The 25,089-nt window shown below is 49.0% G+C and overlaps 1 protein-coding gene across 1 annotated transcript in view; it reads right to left on the reverse strand.

The window, feature by feature from the left end:
- The window catches only part of ADAMTS15 (ADAM metallopeptidase with thrombospondin type 1 motif 15), a 59,040-nt gene extending 40,173 nt beyond the window's left edge, over positions 1-18,867 (reverse strand). The window contains exon 1 of the mRNA XM_084803644.1: positions 17,691-18,867. Within this exon, the coding sequence (XP_084659770.1) occupies positions 17,691-18,662 (972 nt within the window). The 5' untranslated portion in view covers positions 18,663-18,867. The remainder of the gene's footprint in view (positions 1-17,690) is intronic.
- Positions 18,868-25,089: the final 6,222 nt, after the last annotated feature.

Here is a 25,089-nt window from a genome sequence, read left to right on the forward strand (position 1 = left end):
AACTTTTATTGAGAGGCATGCCACCTCTGATACTGGAGAGATTATATTCAGCCATCGTAACTAGTAGCCACTGATTGCCCCATCCTTTATGAATGTATAGGTATGGGGAGGAGATGTAAACAATGGATCCTAAAGGAAACAAGAAGCAAGTGCTGTCTCCAACATTTCTTTCCAAATGTGTACAGAATAAGCACAGTCTATGTTGTATACTATGTTGTGTGCCAATTACTTTTGTTCTGTGCAGTGCAGTCCCTGTGCTTATCTTGCAGCTTGGCCTCTCTTGTGCACAGGTTTTCCTCTGTTCCTCTGTATGTATGTGTGTGTATGTGCCAGTTGAGGACAGTATTGGTGTCTGGTCCACAAAAGCTTGTGCCAAACTAACAGCACAATCCTATGCATGTTTACTCAGATATAAGTTCTACTATGTTCTCAAGAAGCTTACTGCCAGGTAGGGATGTATGGATTTTGTTAAATCTGTTCTGTGCTTCACAAATTGTTAGTTGTCTTTTGCTCCATCATCCACTCATTGACAGAAATGATTTTTTTTAACCAGAATTTCATTCTACTTGCACTAATTTGCATAGAGCTAATTCCCATTAGTGCATTATTATTTTTTTATTATTTAAAATATTTATTGGCCACCTTTCAGGGCAGAAGCCCTCCCAAGGTGGCTTACAATAATAAAATACATAAAAACACTTAAAATATTAAAAGTGATAAAAACATAAAAACAATAAAAACAACAATGATGTTAGCAGCAGCAGCAGCAGCAGCAACAGTAGCAGTCATATCAACAGAAGGCCAAGCTAAAATATGTTTTCAAGGCCTTCTTAAAAGTCTGCAATGACGGAGCATGGCAGACCTCTGATGGCAGCTTGTTCCAAAGATGTGGGGACACTGCAGAGAAGGCCCTCTCATGTGTGTTCACCCACCTGACTGTTCTCACAGGTGGGCAAATAAGAAGGACCCCTCGTTCTGATCTTAAAGTGTGGGCAGGCTGATAAGGGTGTGGGCAGTCCTTCAAGTACCTTGGTCCCAAACCATTTAAGGCTTTAAAGTTCAAAACCAGCACTTTGAATTGGGCTCGGAAACGCACCAGTAACCAGTGAAGCTGGCAGTATAGGCGTTATATGATAGAATCACCTCGCCCCCACCAATACTCGGGCGGCCTCATTCTGCACAAGCTGGAGTTTCTGAACCGTCTTCAAGGGCAGCCCCACATATAGCGCATTACAGTAGTCCAGCCTGGACATGACTAGTGCATGGATAACTGAGGCAAGGTCTGTCCTCTCCAGATAGGGCTGCAGTTGGCATACCAGCCTAAGCTGATAAAAGCATTCCTGGACACCGCAGCCACCTGGGCTTCTCCAATTAGCTCAGCATCCAGGAGGCCTCCCAGACTATGTATTTGGTCTTGGGGGGGGGGGGGTGCAACCCCATCTAAGACCAGTTGTAAACTTCTACCCAAAGTAGTTGGTTTCCCATCCCACAGTACCTCTGTCTTGTCTGGATTAAGTTTCAGCTTGTTCACCCTCATCCATTCCAAAACAGCCTCCAGATGCTGGTTCAAGAGTTCCACAGCCTCCCTGGGATGTGCAGATGGAAACGAGAGGTAGAGCTGAGTATCATCTGCATACTAATGCCATTTCAGCCCAAACCTCCTGATGACTTCCCCCAGCAGTTTCATGTAGATGTTAAAAAGCATGGGGGACAAGATAGAACCTTGCGGTACCCCACAGGCTAATGGCCATGGGGTGGAACAGAAGTCCCCCAACACCACCTTCTGAGACTGCTCCTCCAGAAAAGTCCGGAACCACTTTAAAGCTGTTTCTCCCAAGCCCAATCCAGATAAATGATCCAGAAGGATACCATGGTCGATGGTTTCGAAAGCCGCATTAGCACAAGTGTGCATTAGCACGTGTGTGAATGCATATTCATTAATGCACAGTAGTGCTAATACGCATTAAAAATGTGGTTGTTCAGGCAGGCATTACTGGTAGGTTAGGGTATTTTTAGAAATATAATGTTTTAATGTAGAATTCTATTGTTTTAAAAGTGTTGTATTGCTGTACATTGCCCAGAGTGGCCAGGTGACCGGCCAGGTAGGTGATTAAGAAATTCAATAAATAAATAAATAGCGCTAACCCCCCCCCCCAGTGAAAAACATAATCTGCGTTACTTGGAAAAAGCTAGCCCACTGTGGAATCAGCATGTCGAATACATAGAAATCCCAACTCATTTGAATCTGTTGTAGATTTCTCCAACATCCTTAGTCCCAGATAAGCATGCATAGGATTGCAGCCTAAACCTGTTCAACTTCATGGTGTTGCAAGACTCTCTCCTTCTTCTAGTTTTGTATTTGCTGCATTAGGCCAACATGGCAACCCCTCTGGAATTTTCTTCTAAAAGCGTAGCCAAAATCTCACTGTGTCCACTTTCCTTGCTCCTTCTAGATGCTCATCTGAAAAGCCTTACACTGGCCAGCAGCCTGGACGAAGAAAGGAGACAGCTTTCCACTGTTGTTATACGCAAACCACATCTCTGTAGCCAGCACACACCCCTCTGTGGCAGATGCTAGTCAACAAAGATAATCTGGCACAGTCTTTTAGAAAGAAGAAGAGGAAGAGGAAAGTAAACTGAGTAATGAGCCAAAAAAACCTCTCCTGCTAGGCAACTACTGGTCCTAAACAGGAAGCCAGTAATATAACTGGTCGAGTGGGGAAATTGGACAGTGGGGGATAGGAAGGAGTCATTTTGTTTTTAGGCCAACATTCAGACAATGGTCCCCTAGTCTGGAAGTATCCGCATTTTGTTTCTTAAAAAAATCATATATAATTCAGCATGACAGCCGTGTGACGAACAGCCCAGAATATACATAATTGTGAGAAAACTGACAGGTCTACTTTTGTGAGCCAGGCCAGTAGCAGGGGAATGGGTGTGAGTCAGTTCCAAAGGAATACTGAAATGTACAAGAAGACAGATGAGTGGGAGAAATGACCAATACAGGATAAAGGAGCACAAAGTATCATCCTTGACCACCCCTGGGGCAGTCCTGGCAAATTGACGTGCTGGTTGACACATATGACTTGCATGCAAGTGTTAAGCCGACTGTCACAGGCATGACACCATAGATGATGAAACCTCACTAGCAGTGTTTTTCAATAGTGTCCGATCACACATTCAACCACTCAATATCACATTTACTGCAAATCAAGCATGCACGTAAGAACGAGTCCTGAGTGTTGGGAAAGGTCCATACTCAGTGGTGGAGCATGTAGTTTCACATGCACAAGGTCCGAGGTTCAACCCCCCAATTAATCCATCAATGACAGGGAAGTCCATATTCTGCCTGAGACCATGGAGAGCGGCTACCGGTCAGAGTGGACAACACCCGCTGAGATCAGGAGTGGGCAACTTGTGCCCCTCCAGATCACTGAATCATAGGATAGTAGGGTTGGAGGGGCCTATAACACCATCGAGTCCCCAACCCCAGATGTCTTGTCCCAGATGCTCCTGTCATCCCTCGCCATTGGCTATTTCTGGCAAGGGCTGATGGGAGCTATAGGCCAAAAATGGAGGAAACAGCAAGAAGGTAAGGCTCATATGAGTCCCAAGCCAAAAGAGAAACTATTCTCAGGTGCCTGAAAAAACTTTGGGCATAATAAATGTTTTTTCAGGCGACTGAGAATATTTTCTCTTCTGTTTTGCAAAATGTCTGGAGGGCCACAACCTGCTCACACCTGGCTTAGCTGGACAAAGTCTGACCTGGTATAAGACAGCTTCCTATCCTATGTCAGCAGAATGACAGTGGGTTTACCAGAGCTGTGGGTCAATCCCTAGGAGGCAGCATGGGTTTGACCCTTGAAAATTCAACATTGCATCATCAGAAACTGCCAGGTAAACACACATTTGAAACCTCACTGGGGAGGGGGGATTCGGAGCAGGAAGGAGGAAGCACCTTCTGCCACCACAGGTTCTCTTCTCCTGGCTGCCTTAGAAGCTTCTCTTGTTAGAAAGGGCTGCCGGACTACTGACCTGCTGCGTCATTTGGCCCTTCTGCTGGAGAGGGAGGTGCGATTGCTCATCCCTGCTTACGGATGAGCCCAACCTGGTGCCCTCCTGGTGTTTTGGATTTCAATGCCCATCAGCCCCAGCCAGCATGGTCAATGGTCAGGAATGTTGGGGATTCTAATCCAAAACAATTTGGAGGGCCCCTGGTTGGAGAAGGCTGGATTACCAGAGCCCCAACGTGTCCAACTGGCTGCTGATGTTCCCAGTGGAGAAGATGTGCCTTGGTATGGGGCTGTTGGATTCAAATTAGTTTGGATTTCTATGAAACCGGCCTGCAGATTCCACAGTGGATTGGCTTTTTCCAAGTCATGCAGATTCCACAAACTGGTTTTTCACTTTGGGGGGGATTTGCACTAATGTGCAATAGCACAAGTGCACTTACACACTTGTGTGAATGCACGAATGCACATTAACAAGTGATCATGGGGCTGGAGCAACTCCCCTATGAGAGAAGATTACAACAGCTGGGATTGTTTAGCATGGAAAAATGGAGGGTAAGAGGAGACATGATGGAGGTGTACAAAATTATACATGGTGTGAATGTAGATATGGAAACATTTTTCTCCCTCTCTCAAAATACTAGAACCCACAGCCATCCTATGAAGCAAACTGGTGGGAGATTCAGGACAGATAAAAGGAAGGAGTTACTTCACACCGCATGGAGTTAAACTATGGAATTCAGTACCATGGGATGTAGTGATGGTCACCAACTTGGATGGCTTTAAACAGGGGTTGGACAAATTCCTGGAGGAAAAGGCTATCAGTGGCTACTAGTCCTGATGGCTGTGTGCTACCTCCAGTACCAGAGGCAGTGAGCCTGTGTGCACCAGTTGCTGGTGAACATGGGCAGGAGGGTGCTGTTGCGCTCATGCCCTGCTTGTGGGTTCCCAGTCAACAGCTGGTTGGCCGCTGTGTAAACTGAATGCTGGGCTAGATGGACCCTTGGTCTGATCCAGCATGGCTCTTCTGATGTTCTTATGTTCTTAAGTGTGTAAGTGCAAGTAGAATGAAATTCTGGTAAAAAAAAAAAAAAAATCTGATTCCTTCAATGAGCAGATGACAGAACAAACGATGCCTGACCATCCGTGAGGCGCAGATGGAACAGATTTAACAAAATCTGTGCATCCCTAGCCAGAAACATCCTGATGATGGGATGTTTAGTGGCTGGCAAGTGCCAGTGGAGGCCGTGGCCTCGACAGACATTCCAAAGCAAGAGTTTTCCTGGGGCTGTTTTCCATCAGCCAGAGAAGAAATTTTACTCTCTCTCTCTCTCTCTCTCTCTCTGTCTCTCTCTCTCTCTGTCTCTCTCATCTCACAGTGACAGGTGGGCTAGAAGAGGAAGCTAAGCTCATCCATCATCAAGATCACCTTTGCTGTTTCTCAGAAGATCAAGAGGAGAAAGCTACCAAATTCCTAGTTCAGCATCCATCTCTGTCCGTTTGTCCCTCCTTCACTAGAGCAATCTGGGCGGGATGACAAGGTGGTGGGGTGTGGGGGGATGGTACTGCAGTTAGCTCACAAAACAGCTCTGCTGGTTGCTTGTCACAGTTTGCAACGATCCATGTTAATAAACTATCCAAATCAAATACAACCCTCCCACCTCATGACAAGTTCCCTGAAGAGACCTTGGTGCTGAACAAATTCCCCATCCCCACATATGAGGTTGCACAAGCTATTTCGGATTAAAAGCTAGGTTGTTCCGTTATTTTGGGATCTCACAGATAGAAGCATCTCAGGTTTTCTTATTGTCTGGCAACTTCCTAGTGCTTGCAAATGTCTGAAAACATGAAAGGGGTACCTGTGAGAAGCTCTAGGTTCAAGGACATAGTACTGTGCCTTACATGGCTATCCACTCCTTCTTCCAGTCATGACCCTATATCTAAACACCCCCACTCACCGGTACCTTTATTCTCTCCCTTTCCGCATACAACATACCTTGTCAGAGAAACTCAAAATCCAGAATAATGGGCAGGTATTCCCCTTGCAATTGGAAGACAGCCCTGTTAATAATGCTTCATGGCATCTCGCTCACCCCTGTACACTCAGTGCTTTCTGGGCAATGGTGATATAGCTAGCAGTCCGCCACACCTGACAGCTGTAACGCAGACCGTGCCAAGGAATCCTGGTGCATCAGACCCAGCGCCAGCATGCAGCAACCTCGGGCAGCTGCCAGGGCCTCTGCTGGGGCCATCCCTGATCTCTGTCCTACTCCAACTTTACCTTCAAACATCTTCCCCCCACCCCCAAGCACTGAGTGCTGGATGGCTGGGTCTTGAAACCACCATTTTTATTTCCCACAGTCCCCTCAATGTAGCATCAGCCTGGGGCATTGTGGGAAATTACAGTGACACTCTAAGAGCCTACTGACAGGGAGGGAGCCCCTCAGAAAGCACTTTGCCAGTGGCCCTCTCAAACTTGGAGCTGGCCTGTGGTGCATCCTTCTTCTGCCAGCATGACATCACTGTCCCTGTGTAGATGGCGGCAGCGAGGGTAGTGGGGAATCAATGCTGCATCAGCGTTTCCTGGTCTAAAGGAGCACAGAGTAGTGGAGGCAACCCATATGGCAGCATAATTTTTGAAGGCACACTCCAGTATTTCCTTAGGCACACTACTGTTCACCAACACATATATTTTGGAAGCACTGACAGAACCAGCTCCAGGTTTGAAGAAACCCTAGGCCAAGTTCCCTCAGGGGACCCTCCAACAGGCTTCCAAGGCTGCAGATGGCCCAGCAACAAAAAGATGGGCAGCCCCGCTGTGGCCGAGCAGAGCGCCAGGCCTGTGCGGCTGGGCTTGCCAATCCAATGCTTGTACAGTGCCACATTGTGAGTGAATTAAAAGGAAAACGGTGAGTCTAGTCACATGGGCCTGGCACTTCCATCAGCATCGAGCAAGAAGAAACAATGAAAGGGGGTTCTAGATTGGGCCTGGCACAGCTTTGCAGAAGTTTTGTCTCCTGCAGGCTGGTTGAATCAGAAATTTACTTCCAGAGTGGGAGCTCTAGGGTGGCCACTTCTGAATCGCCGGAGAGGAAAGGGCATCACCAGAAAACAGGACAAAAGAGGACACCATTTTGCACAAAATATGCATATGCTAATTTATATGCACAGATGCATATCTAGAAATTGTTATGCTTTTAATAGAAATTCAGTACATCTCACCATAGTGCAGAAGACTGCGACCAGGGGACTTGTTTGCGTGCTTGCCTCTTCAGTCTGCCGCCCAGATGCTAACTGTTGATGGGCAACCGTTCTTATCGTTCTTTGACACAAGAAAGTGGCAGGATAGCCTTTCAAATAGAGGACACCTTCAAATAGAGAACAGCCGCCTGGCAGCCCTTCAAATAGAGGACTGTCCCTGTAAAAGGGGACATACACACACCCCAGAGTTCCCTTACTTACACAATTAGATGAAGCAGCTGAGATTTCCTCCCTCCTCCCCTTTTAAAAACCATTTTAAGGTGCTTCTCCCTGGAAATCATGCTACGGGATGATGTGGCATCGTTGCCATGGCATTATAGAGAAAACAAGATGGCTGGTCCTGTGGGCAGCCCACAGGGGCAGCCATCTTTTTTTCCATACAATGCTATGACAATAACAACATGTCATCATAGAGCATCACTTCCAGGGGGGACCATACTTATCCAGACATTTTCAAAGTATGCAGCAGCCCGGCAGGTTTGGAACCAAGTCCCTTTGCACTTTAAAATGGTTTTTTGAAGGTGGGGAAAAAGGCACCCTCAGTCACCTTGTTTACTTATAAATTAAAGAACACCCTGCCAAACATTCAGCTCCACACACAGACCTGTCACATCGCTAGTCTTCAGGGGAGAGTTATCGCCACCCGCCACCCCCACAAGTGTGCTGAAAATGTTCACTGGAGAACATTCAGCACAGTCCTCGTCTACACCAGGCCTGGTGTCAGAGGATGGGGGCCCAGGGGCCCTGGCATTTGCCCAAGGATGTCATGTGCTGGCGCCAGCCCTGCAAACAAACACACATGGAAAACGTTGCTTTGGAATGAAAGATCCAGATGTGTATGTGTGTTTTCAGGAAAGATCTGTGAGCAGAAGCCAGGAAGAATGTGGTGAACCCAACCTTTCCTGCAAAATCGCTGTGGATTCTCCCCACACTCCAAAATTGACATTTTCCCTACACATATTCTTCCACATCTATTCTTCTGTGGCAGAAATGTAGGTCACAACTACAGATGGCACGGACGCCCGATTCCGTCCAGGAATCTGGTGGAACCCCCCCCCTGCCCACACTCCCAAGCCCCTCTCACTGAACCCCTGCCCCCACTTGCCTCCTGCCCATGCTCAGCAAGCAGCCCACACTCACCTGGCGGCCTCATCGAGCTCTGCAGTCACCATTTTTTTGAACAATAAAATGGCGATCGCAAAAATGCACATATTTGCATATGTGCAAAAATGCACATTTTTGCAAATGCCCATATTTGTGGATGCGAAAATGCATATTTTTGTGTGTGCACATATATGTGCATACATCTAAATGCACATTCTTGCAAAAATGTGCATTCGCAAAAGATGCACATTTTTGCATTCGCCATTTTATTTTTTTAAAAATGGCAACTGAAGAGCTCGACAAGGCTGCCGGAGTGAGTGTAGGCTGCTCACCGAGCACAGGAGGGGCTTGAGTGCGGTCCGGGGACCAGCAAGCAGGGGCAGAGCCTGGGCGGGTGCCCAGAGAACCCAGACAGGGGCAGGTTCGCACATCCCTAGTCACAACACCCATAGCTTAGAGCAGGGCTGGGCAACTTGTGGCCCTCCAGACATTTTAGCCTACAACTTCCATGAACCCTTACCATTAGCTATGTTGGCTCAGGCTGATGGGAGTTGTAGGCCAAAACATCTGGAGGGCCACAAGTTGCCAAACCCTGGCCTAGAGTTATGGCAAAGAACCCATTGCAGAGGCAATACTAGCTTGTTCTCAGTCCCTGTCCAAACCTGCTAGTCAGAGCATCTGATCTCGGAAGCTAAGCAGGGTCAGCCCTGGTTAGTACTTGGATGGGAGACTGCCTGGGAATCAGGCTTCCTGCACTGAGCAGGGGGTTGGACTCGATGGTCCTGTAGGCCCCTTCCAACCCAATGATTTTATGAGATCTATGAGCGCAAGCAAAGTATTATGGGACTTTGGTTCCAGAAACTCTGCTAGATTCAGAAAGTATGATCACCTTGGTTAATCTGAGAGAGGGGAAACGTTGCTCTGTGGAGGCGGGCCACTTGTTTTGCCTTACTCATTGCCTTTTTTTAATTCCTGTTTCCTTGCTAGCTGAAAGAGCCTTTGGCTTCTCGCCCAACACCTGCACTGACACACTGACACACTTTCATGAACCGTGCTTGCTGACTGCAGGCAGAGATTAACAAGCCGCTCTTAATGGGCTCTCCTTTAACCCCCTTCCCTTGGGCCTGAGTTCAAATGGAAGATTCAACTGATGCCATTTCCCCTTAGAAAGCAGAAGGTCCATGTTGACCTTCTGCACAGCTCACAAGGCTGCCCTCAGCCCTGCGCAAAGCCTTCGGGCAGCAGCATCACTGGAGGTCTCCAACCTGGTCCAGACAAAAATAGATGCTAGAAGGTTAATGGAGAGCCATTTAAGAAGGCAAGGTGCTGCCAAAGCAAAAAATGGGATGTGGGAAGAAGGGAGAGATGGTGAAACGGATAATGGGAAATACCCAGTTTGTGTGTCACAAGTGGCACCAGAAGAGGGAAACAGGCGGGAAGGGGAGGAAGTGGGGGGGGGGACCCAGACAACAAGCTTACAGCACCCACTCAATGCTGAGTCTTTGGTTAAATGAAGGAAAGGCACTTTTCACATACAAATTCTAACTGAATACTAAACTGGCAATTAAAATAAGTATGCAATCCCAAGCATGCTTATTACCCCATCAGCTAGAGGAAGGAAGGAAATAAATGCAGGAAGAAAGAGAGACCGTCTCTTTTTAACCCACTAGTCTCCTGCACTGTGTTTCCCAAACTTCGCATACCAGAGGCACATTTTTCCCTGCATTCAAAAGCTGGAAGCACTCTGTGATCTAAGAGGTTTACTTTCCAGAGAGAGTGACAAGAGAAAGAACAACCCACCCTCAGTGCAAGGGATCTGCCCCCTGTGCTTCTGCAGTGGCTCAGGGGCTCATGAAGAACTGCAACAAGCAGCCCCCTCTGAAGACTTAATGATGCTCCTGATGTCCATGCATGTGGGTGAACCAGTCCTGGCTGCGTCCAGTTTGCAGAAACAGAGGCTGGGATTTAAAGTCATACATCAGTACTGGAGAGTCGACCTAAGATTCAAGCACACTGAGTGACCCCAGTGGCCATGAAGTGAAGTAGCGGAGCGTAGGGGCTAGAAGCATGAGATGGAAAGCTTGCCGTGGCTATTGTTTTTGAGGAGGAAATGTATATACCACAAGTGGGCTTGTGGCATTGTTCTTTCAGCCACAGCCACCCCATTCCCTGCCCCCCACGCACACACATACACTTGCAATATGGGAATACCAGGGTCGGTCTGCCTTACAGGGCTGTTGTAAGAATTCCTGAGATAATGTATGTGAAGTGCTTTGAACACTCATAAGAATATAAGACGAGCCCTGCTAGATCACCAAAAGCCCATCTAGTCCAGCATTCTGGTCCCACAGTTGCCAACCAGATGCCTACTGGAAGCCCACAAGCAGGACATGAGTGCAACAGCATCCTCCCACTCATATTCCCCAGCATACTGCCTCTGATACTGGAAGTAATATATAGCCGTTTTATTTATTTATTTGTTGTTGTTGTTGTTGTTGTTAATATATCCAAGTTTCTTCCATCCTAGAACTCCAGATGGCACACACAGGGTTCCCTGGTGGTCTCCCCTCCAGACATTGACCAGGCTCAGACCAACTTAGCTTCAGAACAGTTGCTGCATCATGTGCTGTCAGGCCATGGACTGGACCTCTTTTGCCTTTAAAAGCTCCTTGAAGCTTACGTTTTCCAAAGAGCCCTCATGCACCACATACCTTCTCATCAAAACAATGCTTAGCATTGATATAGCGCTTTTGAGTGTTTGGAATTCTTTGCAGGCATTGTCCTGCTGTTATGATGACAACCTTGTAAGGCAGGGTCAGTAGTCTTATCCCCATATTGCAAATGTGGAGATCTGGCCTTAACGCCACTTCGTGAATTCATGTCAGATGTGAGACTTCCTGAGCAATAGCCGCTATGACACAGCAGCACCATCTAAGGATGAGACGTCTAGGAACGTAGGCAGCCATCTTGTACCGAGTTAAACCCAGGGCTGGCCCAAGTCATTTTGCTGCCTGAGGCAGAAGAGATGGCACCCCCTCCCATTCCATGTGCGAAATCTGTCTGGACAGGCAAACGAATCTGTCTTCAACCTTAATGCTGAGGCAATGTCCTCCACTGAACCTGAAGGCAGCAGGCTAACTTGTGGGCTGCAGAGCAGGCTGCAAAGCATACAGCTCTCTTCTTGAACACCTCGCTGCTGCTTCCCAGCATCTGCCACCTGAGGCAACTGCCTCACCCTGCCTAATGGTAGGGCCAGCTCTGGTCAAACCAATGGTCCATCTAGTTCAGTATCATCTATGGTGACTAGCAGTGGTTCTCCAGTGTTTCAGAAAGGGATCTTTCCTAGCCCTACCTGAAAATGCTAGGAATTGAATCTGGGACCTTCTGCACACATAACAAGGGCTCTTCCACTGGGCTGGAGCCCTTCTCTTCCATACTTGCATGGATGATGGAGGAGGAGAATGAGCTCAATAAGGTTGCATCTGTAATCTAGTACCATTTACTGCATGGGGAACAGTCCTTAGCAAGGAGGTCCTGATGCCAAAATGAGAATGAACAGCCGTGCTCTATCCCTGACTTGTGGAGTGCAATTCCAAACTGCCTATCAATTAGCTTTTTCCTTCTCTCTTTTTAATGAAACAAGAGCTCTGGGTTTACATAACAGCCTTTTGGCAGGCAGATAAATTTCAAGGTATCAAGGGACCACAGATGGATGAGTTCAAGCGAGGCAGATGTCTTAGTTGATCCAGTGCCCTCACATTGGGGATTGAGGAATGAGCAGTTCAGTAATGCATCAAAAATGCAAACTGGGTATTATTTAAAAGATGGGACAAGGCCTTCAAATGCTGGAGGCCAAACCCATCCTGAACGTAACCCCATAAACTTCCAAAGGATTCTGCCAGGAACTATAGGAGCACGTCAAGTAAATGCGGCCAACACATTTTCTTTCTCACACTTGTAATCATAAATCAGGCAGTGCCTGATCCAAAGGATATGGGAAACTTCCCCATATTGATACAAGAGGAGAACCCAGTCTCTCTTTTGTTGCTGTTTCTCACAACCAGCCCAGATGTGGGTCTCAAATTCAAGTGAAAACAAATAGACACAAGATGCCATCCGCTGTGGGCTTGACTATATGTTATGCTAATTCTGTGGCTTGCAGCCACGTCAAAAAGGGTTTTGGAAATTTAATCATAAGCACAGAAGGAGAGATTTCCATATGGATAGCAGAAGGTGGGGAGGGGAGGTTTAACTCTTCCTTCTCTGGCCACAATCCCAATAGATATCCCACCCCACCCCACACCCCATTAGTGATCAGAAAAATCTCCCATTAGCACCATTGGGAGGTGTGCATTTTTCTGCTGCAGATTGCAGCATGGGGTGAGGCAATTTCCACTAAGATCTTTGCTGAGGAGGGAAGGCTGACACCTCCCTGCGCCACACACTGCAATCGCGATGCAAAATTGCCCCCCACTCTATGCCAAGGATTAAACTGGGGGGAAAAAATCTTCTGATATGATTGCATATGAGATGGTAAACGTGATTCTGGACTATACCACCTCACATGACTGGGGAGTCACATGAGTGAAAGCTCCTGCATACAACAAAATCCGCTCCACATCCTAGCCTTGCCTTCTCCCTGACATGTAAAGGGGGGGGGGGTCGTTTAAAGCCTGGAAGAACATTCATCCATCATGCAAGCCCCTATCTTCCAGTCTGAAGTGGTACAGCCCCACACCCAAGTTCACTTCTTCATCTGCTGTTTGTGAGAACTAGGACACGCCGCCCAAGTTGAACTGAAGGTCAGTACTACATTCAGAACTACAGCCATTGCATTGTCTAAATTGCTACAGACTTGCCGAGATCAATTTCCTGTGTTTCCAAAGCATCTTACTTTGGAAATACTTATGGGGGGAAAATCCATTATGGAAAAAAAGGGGGAGCGGGGAGTTACCCATCTCCTCCAGGATAGAATTCCACAGAATCAGAAGGGAAAGGGAAATGTAAGACTGGTTGGCTTTATCTATTAAAAAAAATCATACTTTTCTTTTTATTATTCCCTCAGTAGCCATGAGACTGCAGCCCTCTTTCTGATTGCTAGTAATCAAAAACAATGGTTTTCTCTTCCTTCTCTGTGAAGAATTTCTTGACAATCCAGTAAGTAATATCATATTCGTCACACATTTGCATCCATCGCCACACCACTGCGATGCAGCAACTGAGGGATCGTTCTGTTCCCTTCTCAACATTGGTGGAAAAGTTCCAGGTCTCATTTTCAGTAAGACAAGGGGTCTCATCCGCTGAGCCACATCCTGCTCTAATGTCTACCATGTGAAGTTCTTGCAGTCCCACTCAATAGAGCAGCAGAGTGGGAACAGTCCAATTTGGCCTGTTCCAATCTGGTATCATGGGAAGAACTGGGTGGAGGGGGATAAGGGAAAGAGTTAGGGTTACGTCTTAAGGCAGATTCACATGTGCATTTGCCACACCAGAGTCTCTGGCTCTTTCTTGCAGTTTTATCCACGTACAAGAGCATTGATGCTAGTAACATGCATAGAAGTAGCATGACTCCAGAGCAGCAATTATGTAGCTCCTTTTCAATGACCTCCCCTGCCCCTTCTTTTAGGCTCACATATGAAACTTGCTTGTTTGTTAGATTTATATCCGGCATTTCATCTAAGGAGCCCAAGGCAGTGTACATACTCCTCCTCTCCATTTTATGCTAGAACCCGGGGTCATCCCATGAAGCGAATTGGTGGGAGATTCACGACTGATAAAAGGAAGGACTTCTTCACACAGCACAAAGTTCAGCTATGGAATTTGCTACCACGGGATGTAGTGATGGCCACCAATTGGGATGGCTCTAGAAGGGGGGTGGACAAATTCCTGGAGGAGAAGGCTATCAATGGCTACTGGTCCTGATGGCTGTGTGCTGCCTCCAGTATCAGAGGCAGTGGGCCTGTGTACACCAGTTGCTGGGGAATATGGGCGGGAGGGTGCTGTAGCACTCATGCCCTGCTTGGGGGTTCCTGGTTGACAGCTGTTCAGCCACTGTGTGAACAGAATGCTGGACTAGATGGATCCTTGGTCTGATCTGGCAGGGCTCTTCTTATGTTCTTATCCTCATAACAACCCTGTGAGGTAGGTTAGGCTGAGAGTCGGGGACTGGCCCAAAGCCACCCACTGAGCTTCATGGCTGAGTGAGGACTAGAACCTGGATCTCCCCAGTCCGACACCCTAACCACCACACTGGCTCTCACACCACACTAGCTCTCTTAATGGATGGCTCAAAGCATTTTATGGTCTGCTCTCACCCCACAAACCCCATATCTCTACATGAGCACTGGGGTGGCTGTGACGACTTTGACCTATTCTATGTATGCACGCGGTCATGCATGGGGTTGTAGTTCCACCCACACAAATACATGATCATCATCCCTCTTGTGACTTGCTACATTTGTATTCTACTCATCCTCTAGGATCCTATAGCTGTCTATATGGGGTTAGGTTTGCAGCGTGTTGGGAGATAGGGAGGGGGGTATGTTTTGGTCCTAGACCCAAGATAAAAAAAAAGGCATCCTTAAATTTGTCAATGATAATAGCCAACCACATAGACACAGAGAAGGAAGTATTTCTATATACAATGTAACCCTAAAAAGAAGGAAATTAGCCATGGTGAAAGTGGAAATGCGATGGACAGACCATTTCAGGGTATGGTTTGGCTGAAGCGTCTGCAGTGTCAAATGAGAAATGCTGAGTGGATGCATGCAAATGTTTCCCATGAGTATCACTGGGATTGCTGCCATGGATCGAAACACTGCAAGTAGCCAAAGTTTGGCCTCAGCATGACAAGGAATTCCTTGAGGAAGTCTGAAGTCTATCACCTGTCTGAAGCCAGTCCAGAGAAAGCACATGTCACTCACACACATGGGGTGACAACTGCTGAGGGACAAAGGTGTTCCTATTGGCCAAGAAGCAATAGCAGGGACCAATCACAGGGATGCTCTGGTTGTCAGCATCATCTGCAAAGACGCTAAGGAGCAAAAGGACCACAGAGGGAGGAGCTAGAAATAGGTCCAGCCCTCTTTTCTCTTATTGAAGAGGGCTACCTTCAGCTTTTACCAGCAGGAAGTCTGGATGGATGCTAACTTTTCTAGAGCCATATAACAGTTTGACTTAAAAACTAGGAACATCACTGTGTTCTCCACTGGTTTGTGATGGATCCCACCAGCACCAAACAAAACAAAAAGGAACTGCAGGGAAGGGAGTCACAAATCCTTCTAATTAGGGATAAATCACTGGAATGTTTCTTTAAGGACAGAAGCCATGCAGCCGATAAACTTAACTTGTTTATGTCGACTATAAATAAATGTTCACATGAAGAATTACTTTGGGGCAACAAATCCCACTTCACACACAAGGCATGTGAGAGTTAATGATTTCCAAAGTGAACTCGACGTGCATTGGCAGGGAACATCCCAATGGTTCTCAAGTTTCCTAGGCAATCTGCAACAGAAAATTCTGCAATAGCTTTAGAAAAGAGATTGCTGTCATGTCCAGCTGTTTTGGAGAGTTCAGAAAGGAAGCCAGTTCTTGGCTCTGCTGAACAAATAAGAATATAATCAGGGCCTTGCTGGGTCAGACCAAGGGTTCATCTAGCCTTGCCTCCTTTTTGTAGCACTCCCTTTGGGTGGGGCGATTCTACAGCAACTAGTATGCATAAATACACTGTCCTTGGACATGGAAGTTCAATTCAGCTGTTGTGGCTAATGTCAGTGAACGTTACCACATCTTGTGGTGGTGAATCCCATGTCTTTGTCTGTCCTGAACCTTCTGCCTACTAATTTCAAGGGGCCACCCTAGAAGTCCTAATATTAAGAGAAACAGGAAAATATCTTTCCATCTATGTCACTCTGAATAGTCTGGTCTCCCTGCCCCCCAGTAAAAGAAAAATCCTCAAGTTGCATTTACAGATGCATCCAGCAAATGTTCAGAGCCACAGATGATTGCTGCTCTCAATCATAAAACGAGAGTCTGCTGCATCGGGTAATTGGCAGCCCAGACCCAGTAGGCAGAGGAAGGAAGGAAGGAAGGAAGGAAAGAGGGAGAAGCAGAATGAAAGGAGAGGGATCATGTCTCCACCCTGCCCAAGGAGGTGCCCACTGGCAAATTGCAGCTTCTTGCTGAAAATGCCTCCTCTTGAAGAATGTCTTTCCTCTGACCCATTTACTGGTCTCACGAAAAAAAAAAAAACCCTGTGCCAATGGGTGTTTGGTTTCCCCCCCTCAGGCTTGCTGTTCCAAAGGAATTCCACGTATGCCAAGCACAGGGCCCACGAGCTCCCCTCTCTGAATTACCACCGAGCGATGGGAGGGGCCAGTGCACAGCAATATTGCACATGCTCTGGATGCAGAAGATCCAAAATTCAGTTCCTGGCCACTGCATTAAAAAAAAAAAAAAAAAAAAAACGGGGCAGGGAGAGACCCTGAAGACTCTCTGCCAGTCCAGGCAGGCAACGGGATACTCGGGATACTCGGCTAAAGGAAGCAGCTTCATAGCTGCCCTGCATTTCTCTGGCAAAGCGACCCCCTCCCTCCCCACCACACTCACAGGAGTGATCTGCAAAACCCATTGGTTGTCATTGGGCAGGCAGATCCTCAAGGGCTTTGTTGACGTGCCCTTGACGGCAGGTGCAGCCCAATGTATGTTTATTTTGGAATAACTCCCGGCTAAGTGCACTGGGCGCCGTCCTCCTAAGTAAGCCTCCCTTGGATGCTGTCGTCTTCAGGCTGCCCAGACTAAACCAAGGAAAGGAGAGCCAATTCCACACGCGCACCCACAGAGCTAAAGTGGGCCATCATTACAAAAATGTTTGGGGTTTGGATATCATTTTTGCAACGCCTCCTGCTTGCCGATTAGGCGAGCCGCCCTGATTCGCTGCTGGGTCCGAACTCGCCGGGTCCTGAGAGCCGCGAAGCCGGGTCAAGCAGCCCCATCAACGGAAGGGGGACCCCTCGGCGCGCCTGCCCTGCCGGGGCCGAGCTCCGCTCCGCAGCGCTTGCGCCTCGGGGGCGGCTTGGCAGGAGGGCGGCAGAGCGGGGCGCCACGCAGCCCTCGCCGCGGGGCCGGGGGGCGGCGAGGGGGAGAGGCGGCGGCACGGCAGGGCGCCCGGCGCCGCGCCGCGTGGCGCCTCCTCGGCTTGGCCAAGGGCGCGGGACGGGAGGCGACGCCCGGAGCGCTGCAGCGCCCCGGCTGGACGGCCGGCCGGCCGGCCGGCCCGCTCCTCCCGCCCCCCGCGTCTCTCGGCCCACCCACCTGCTTGGTGAAGAGGATCGCCGTGTCCCAGTACTCGGGATGCTTGTCGTTGCCCTTGTTCCACTTCTTCTGCCAGACGCAGAAATTCCGCAGGCTGAGCGCGGCGTTGCTCGTCACCTTGGGCCCTTTGTCGTCCTGCCCGACGACCATGAACTTGACCACGGCCAGGCGGACGGGGTTCTGGATGCTGGCGTGCCGGTAGAGGCGCGCCGCCGTGGCCATCAGCGTGAGCAGGTAGTGCTGGAGGTCGTCGCCGTGGAACTTGACCATGGACTCGTCGGCCACCACCAGCGTCTCCACGTAGCGGGGGACGGAGACGAAGCGCTTGGCGCGGCCGCCCTTCTTGGCCGGCGGGAGGCGGCCCGTCGCGTTGGCCCGCCCGGCCGCCCGGCCGCCGGCCTGGGAGAACTTGTACTTCTCCAGCGCTTGCAGGATGGCCGCGTTCAGGCTGGAGCCCACGCCGCAGCGGGAGGTGGCGGCGTGGCCCGGCGCGCTCCGGCGCTGCAGCAGGTGCTCGCCTTGGTTGCTCCGCAGCGCCCGGCTGCTGCTGCCGTTGCGGGCCGGGCGGATGAGATACTCGCCCCCGCGGTAGCCGAAAGCCCCCGTCAGCCCGCCGCAGAGGCTCAGCGCGGCGAAGGAGTCCCGATCCGAGTTGACGTCCCCGGAGTAGAAGCAGCGGCGCAGGTCGCCCTCCTCGCCCCGGGCCGAAGCGGCGCCCAGGTACTGCGTGGCGAAGGCGGGCGCCAGGAACTGAGCGTCCGGGGTCAGGTTCAAGTAGAAGTCCTCGTGGAAGGCGCTGATCTGGAAGATCGCGCCTTGCTGCGGGGGATCCTCCGGGCCCCGCTGGAAGTACTGGCGCCCGTTGAGGTCCGGGTCCAGGCGGATGGGGGTGACGATCTCCGTCTCCATCGGCGCGCAGAGGGCGGGCAGGATGGCCAGGCAGAGCGCGAAGGCGCCCCGCAGCAGCGGCATGGCTCGGGGGGGAGGGGGAGAGAGGAGCTGGTTTGGGCCGCGAGGCCAATTTCACATCTGCCACGGGGGGGGAGGCACCCCGGGGCACCCCGGGGAAAATCCAGCCCCCCGACCCGGCGCGCCCTTCACCTTGCCGCGGCTGCGGCTCCGGCTTAAAGGGGCATCTCCGCCGTGCCGTTCCCCCCCTCACAGTACCTGCCTTTTCAAAAAGGCATCGGACTTGTTAGGGCTTTATATACATTGCTGTCATGTGCCAATTTTTTTTTTTTTTTAAATAGAGCCAAGGGTTTGTAACTGGAGTTTCTTTTTCTTTTCTTTTCTTTCCTTTCCAAGGGGAGGTGCTGAAGAGTCTTATTGGGCCTGCCCTTAGCCACTTGCAGCGCTCTGAGTTACTACTAGTAGCTCTGTGCGGCGCCTTCTGCTCGCGTTTTAAAGAGCCAGCGCAATTTGTCTGCGAACCCGCCCAAGTTTAGCTGACTTTTGCGATCGTTTCTTTCTGTTTTAATAGCTGAGGTGGGGGAGACCATCTGCAGACGTACTGCGCCTGCTGTTGCTTTTCCTGCCTTCCTTGCAGACGCTTTGCCCTTAGTCCCACTTTAGGGCTGTTTTGCTCTCTCCCTTCCCCCCGCCCCCCCCCCACCGCTCTCTAATTAAAGTTCCTCCGTTTCTCTGACTCTGCCGTTTTCATAGGACTGTATTTTGTTTGTGGCCAGATATTCTGAGTTTTCCTGAACCCGAGGAAAGTGTTGACAAGACAAAGTCTGCAGCCAAAAGGATGTTGTGTGTGTGTGTTTTAAAAGAGAGAGATGCATTTGAACTGGGCCCAAAAGTGCATAAGGCTGCATTATGTCTCCTTTCTCTTAATTAGTGTTCGCCTTATCATTTCCGACTTGGAAAGCTCTCCATGTGCACTCTAAGCACTGGCTGTTACTGGTCACTTGAAATTAAACACATAACCATTCAATTGTCCTCCTTCCTTAACTCACAGATATTTCCTCCCTCATTTATTTTAATGCCAGCTCATGTTCACACATTACAGCTTGGGGACCACGGGCCTCATATACAGTTAAGAGCAGTGCGGTACAGTTAAGAGTGATATGTTGGACTGCTAAGGTCTCCACTCAGCCAAATAAGCTCACTGTGTGAGCACTGCATAGCACAGCCAGGAAAGACATACATCTCTCAGCCTCGCCCACCTCACAGGGTAGCCGTGAAGATAATAAAATATGATAACCCCATATATGCTGGCCAAAACTTCTTGGAGGAAACACACAATAAAAATGTAACACATGATGGTGATGATTAGATTTATTAAACAGCATGTAGAACAATTTCTCTCTAGCCCTGGTACAAATTAAAATGTTATAAGTAGAACAAAAAATACAGTAACAGTGCAATCTTATGCACATCTACTGGGAAGTAAGTCCCCTTACTCCTAGCTAAATAAGTATAGGATCACAGCCTAAGGATGCAATCCTATTGACTGCACCCTCGGTGATTGGAAGCCCACAAACCTGGAGGCATCTGATCATCCTATACTGGGTGGGAGGAGTGGCGGAGGTGATCTTTGGCTCCCTATCCTCCCGCCCTAGATTTTGCTAGTTGGGCTTTTCAGGCCATCATGCAAGGGTGCTTTGGAAGGGGAGGGAAGGAGACTGGAGGAGGCTCAGGATAACTCATATCATGGCCTTTCCAATCTCCTCCCCACCCACTGGAACATCCCCTTTTCCCCTTCCCCAAGGTCAGGTTTCCAACCTCGGAGAAGCAGCTAGCACGGTTCTCTCTGCACTGGCTGTGCAGAGGTGGGGATCGGCAGATCTCTGACTCCCCCTTCCAAGGTAAGAGTGATGTCTCCAACCTCGGATGGGGGAATCCAGTCCCATGGTCCCTGGGATGCTCACCCAGGGACCATAGGATTGCTCTCTCCATCAGTAAAATATAATCCAGATTACAAAAACTAAAACAGGCATCAGGAAAAGGAGATGAAATCCACCCACAGGAACTAACTGCAGATCTTTAAAAGCCTGGGAGAGGAGAAACATCTTACCCTGGAACCAAAAGGACAATAATGCAGGTGCCAGAAGAGCTTCTCTAGGGAGAGCATTCTCTAGCGAAAGCCAGGGGGCCACCACCAAAAAAGCCCCTCTCTCTTATGGGAACCTTCCAAACTTCTGATTGAGAAGGCACACAGAGGAGACCTTCCAATGGTGACTTTAGGGCAAGGGTAAGAATCTATGGGAGGAGTTCCATAATGGTTTCTGTAGTCAGAGGAGGAGAAATAAGAAGTATATTTCATTAATAAAACTAACAGCTGGTGTACCAGAACGGCAAAGAGCCTTTGAGCCACGAAGACCTGGGTTCAGCTATTGCCTCTGCCAGAGACTCAGCAGATAGCTTTAGCAAAGCCACTCACTCACAGGCTAAACCCCTCACCTCCAAAATGGGTATAATCCTATAAGTCGAACTCTCAGGGATGTTGTAATGGTTACAACAATATACTGTGTGTGTGAAGTTCTTTGAACACTCAAAAAGTGCTCTATAAATGCTAAGCATTATTTTAATAATTATTTAAAAGAGGATTAGACAAAGCCATGGAGGAAATGTCTATCAGTGGTAGGGTTGTACGAACCCCACTCACCAGTCCACCTGGGGGTCTGCGGGGGGGAAGTGATCCGTTCCTCCCCCCAGAATCCTCCCCAGCCGGCTCCGCTCCACAGTGAGTCCACGGAGCAGCCGGCCAGAGAGTCCGCAGCTGGACTTCCGTCCGCTGCTGGTCTGCGGACGCAAATGGCGTCCAGCATAGCGGACGCCATTTGCATCCCTGCTCTTTTCATGATAGCCTACATAAATATTCACGTAGACTGGCAGCGGATGGCTGCAGACCCAGCAGATGGACCCGGACCCTGCCACTGGCAGGTAGGGTCTGTCCGGGTGAACTTCACAGGGTGGCAAACGGGGGTTGGTCTGTTCCGCCACGGACTCCGGGGGGCCGGATTCTAATGAATCCAGCCTCACTGGAGTCTGTGGCGGAATTCTCCGCCATCCCTAATCAGTGGCTACTAGTCATGTTGCCTGTGGGCAATCTCCAGGTTTTAGTGATAGTATATAACTTTCAGTGCCAGTTGCTGGAGAGCAATGATGGAGGAGGGCTATTGCCCTCATGTTGCGCTTGTGGGCTTCCCATGGGTGTAGCTGTTTGGACACTGTGGGAAACAGGATGTTGGTTTGTTTGTTTGTTTGTTTGTTTGGGGAGCAATTCTATGGCCCCTAAACAGTATCTGGGGGCCACAGGATACTTTGGATTCCTGGATCTGAGGTCAGAGACAGCACTCTGACCTGGGATCCAGGAATCCGTGCTCTGCCCCCCCTTCCCCTCTCCCTCACAGCTGGTGTGGAAGGAACCATGCCAGCTGCCTCTCCAAGGTCAGGAACCCAACTTCGGAGAGGGGGTAAAGGGGGCATTCCAGTGGGCAGAGAGGGGGAGAGACTGGAGAGGCCAGGATATGAGCTATCCTGCACCTCTGTCACATCCTTCCTTCCCCCTCTGGAACGCCCCAGCTAGATGGGCAAAAAAGCCCATGTAGCAAAAACACAGAGCAGGAGAAGCAGTGGAAGCAGCAATCACCTCCACCACTCCTCCCACTCTGCACTGGAGGCTTATAAGCCTCCAATTTCGGTGGCATATGAGCATCGAGGGCAGAAGTCATAGCACTGCAGCCTTAATAGATCTATATACTGCTGAACTGATTTAAAAGTATCTCTAAGTGGTTCGCAAAATACATTATAATATACATTAAAATACAATTAAAATGCATAAAACTGGCTAAAATATTAATATAAAACATTAATAAATCAATTAAAACAACACTGTAATTACAAACAAATAGACTGGGCAGCACATTCCGCCAGTGAAGGCCTGGATGAAGAAACAAGTCTTTAATTGGCACCTAAAGCATGATACAGTTGGCGCCTCCCAAATACCAGTGGGGAGATCATTCCATAAGTTGGGCACCACCACACAGAAAGCCCACTCCCTGGTCACCGCGAGAGGGCAGTATGCAGGTTGTGGTACCACCAGCAAGACCTCCTCTGATGATCTTAATGATTGCACAGGTCTGTATTGGGGAAGCTGATCTCCCAGGTACCCTGGTCCCAAGCTGTTCAAGGCTTTATATGTGAACAGCAAAACCTTGTACTTGGCTCAGTAGCTAATAGGCAGCCAGTGCAGCTGCCTTAACACCAGTGTAATATGTGCATGGCCAGGCATTCCACTCAGCATCCTGGCTGCCACATTCTGCACCAGCTGCAGCTTCCAGACCAAGCACATCGGTACTCCCACACAGAGCGCATTACAGTGTATTAACTGTGTGGTTACCAATGCATGGGCTACAGTGGTCAGGCTATCCCTGTCCAGGAAAGGGTGTAGCATACTAGGGCCCCATCTACATGCTTTACAAGGCACCGCTTTGGCCCCCCAACCCATCGCAACTGCTCAGCAATGCGGCTTCAAGTCGGCATGCCCTGCAACACCCTGGCAATGTACTGCGTGCTTCCCTAAGAGACTCGCCATGCCCTTTTTTTTTGCCATTATACTGAAATGTGCAGCTGTGCAGTCCCATGAGTGTGGGGGTGTGACACTTCAGTGGCTGTTTTATATTTGAGGGTCTCTGCTGTGTCTTTCTGACCCTTTGTTCAGTAAAAATTGGATGTTTTTTGCTCCTTCATTTCCACACCATCAGTTTGTCAGTTCCCCATCCTGAGACTCTCATGATGGTTCACACTCACAAGCGTGAGTACTACATGCCTAGCCATCGCTCCAAAATGGTGCCTGGAGCAATGTTGTTCCTCCCCCAAGACCCCCTGCTCTGGCCCTTGGGTACTGAGTCCACAAGCGTTGCGAAGATACAAAGCTGCAAAACTGTGCAAAAGTGTGATTTCGGAGTTCCAAGGAGTCATTTTACTGTGATTTGGGGGGGGGGGTGCTGCAGAGATGAAAACACCCCTCTGTGCCTCTGTAACTGCACAGCTGCAAAGGGATAGGGAGCAAAGGGGCGTCACAGAGTGTTGCAGGCACTATGCACGCCTACAACACGCCCACTGTATGATGCAAAGTCAGTTCAGGGAAGGAACAGATGGCCCGCAACCGTGGGGGAACCTGCAGCAAAACCCAAAAAAATGCAGTAACACGACTCCTTGGAACTCTGGTTTTTCTGGGCGAAAACCACGGATGGCTGCGAAGTCGCAACTATGTCATCTATCATGAGGGACCTCGACTAGCACCCGCCCCGGAGTAAAAGCCTGGTGTAGATAGGGCCTAGATAGGCCTGCGGGCTGATCCAGCAGGGCTGCTCTTACATTGCTGCTGCTGTTTTGATGTGACAGTTCCTCCCAACCTTAGAAGAATAAGACCCCATTTAATTGTTCTAGCCACCATCTGGATGCTACGCAGAAGCACATCCACAAACAGCATTTGTAATGTTTGAAAAATCATGTGTGTGCTGAAGAGGGTGTTTCAAATGTTACACCTGCTACATAGAAGTGTTTTTTTAAAAAAATATTTCTAGCAGCCCACAGTCAGGGATGGTAACAGTTACTTGTTCAGAGGTTAGCAATCCTAAACATTGTGTGGTTGGTTGCAGCAACTCTTAGACTGCAGCGCGCTTCCTTGGGAGTGAGTCTCTTTGAACTTGGTGGCACTTACGTGTATATGGACAGGATCAGGCTTCACGTCAGCAGTAGATATCTCTGGGATCAGGTCCCTGTATGACCAGGAGGAGCAGTTATCAACAGAGATCAGCAAAAGATGGCTGAGTGCAGCAACGGTTACCATCTTGCATCCTTCACTATGTCCCATATTCAAGAACATTGTGTGGGGAAAGGGAACCAGCATAAAAATAGTGGAGAAAATATGGTGGTGGCCAAGAGTGCAGTGTGTGTGTTCTCTTTCTGTTACAGATCTCTCCATTGCTTTCCACTCTCCGAGGCTGCCTGCACTTCTTGATCTGAAAAAGCCCTATGGGAGGAATTACCTCGTGATGGCTTCCCCTGGGCTTTAATTGAAGTGCCAGAAACTGAGGAAGCTACAGGCTGTCACATAGATGCTTGTACAGTGACAGACAGGACACTCGCACACTCTCCTCAGCCACCTCATGAGTAAGGTAAACACAAGAACACTGAACCCAACTCATGAGAATTTCTCCTAAATTTTCTTCTCCTTGGAATTTCTTTTCAAAAGCAATTTCTATCAAATTGAATGTGAATGGTTAAAAAAAATGTGGATGAATTTTTGGCTAGTTTGCAGTGCAGATGTAGCTGAAGATGTAGCTCCTGTAATTTAAAAAAAGAAAAGAAAAGAAAACTAGTTAAACACATATCATGACTTGTCCTGAGGAATGCTGGGAATTGTAGTTTTGTGGTGGTGCTGCAA

The sequence above is a fragment of the Heloderma suspectum genome, chromosome 6 (genome assembly GCF_057233095.1).
Source record: "Heloderma suspectum isolate Gila_16-S chromosome 6, 16-S_ref, whole genome shotgun sequence".
In the NCBI taxonomy this organism is placed as follows: Eukaryota; Metazoa; Chordata; class Lepidosauria; order Squamata; family Helodermatidae; genus Heloderma; species Heloderma suspectum.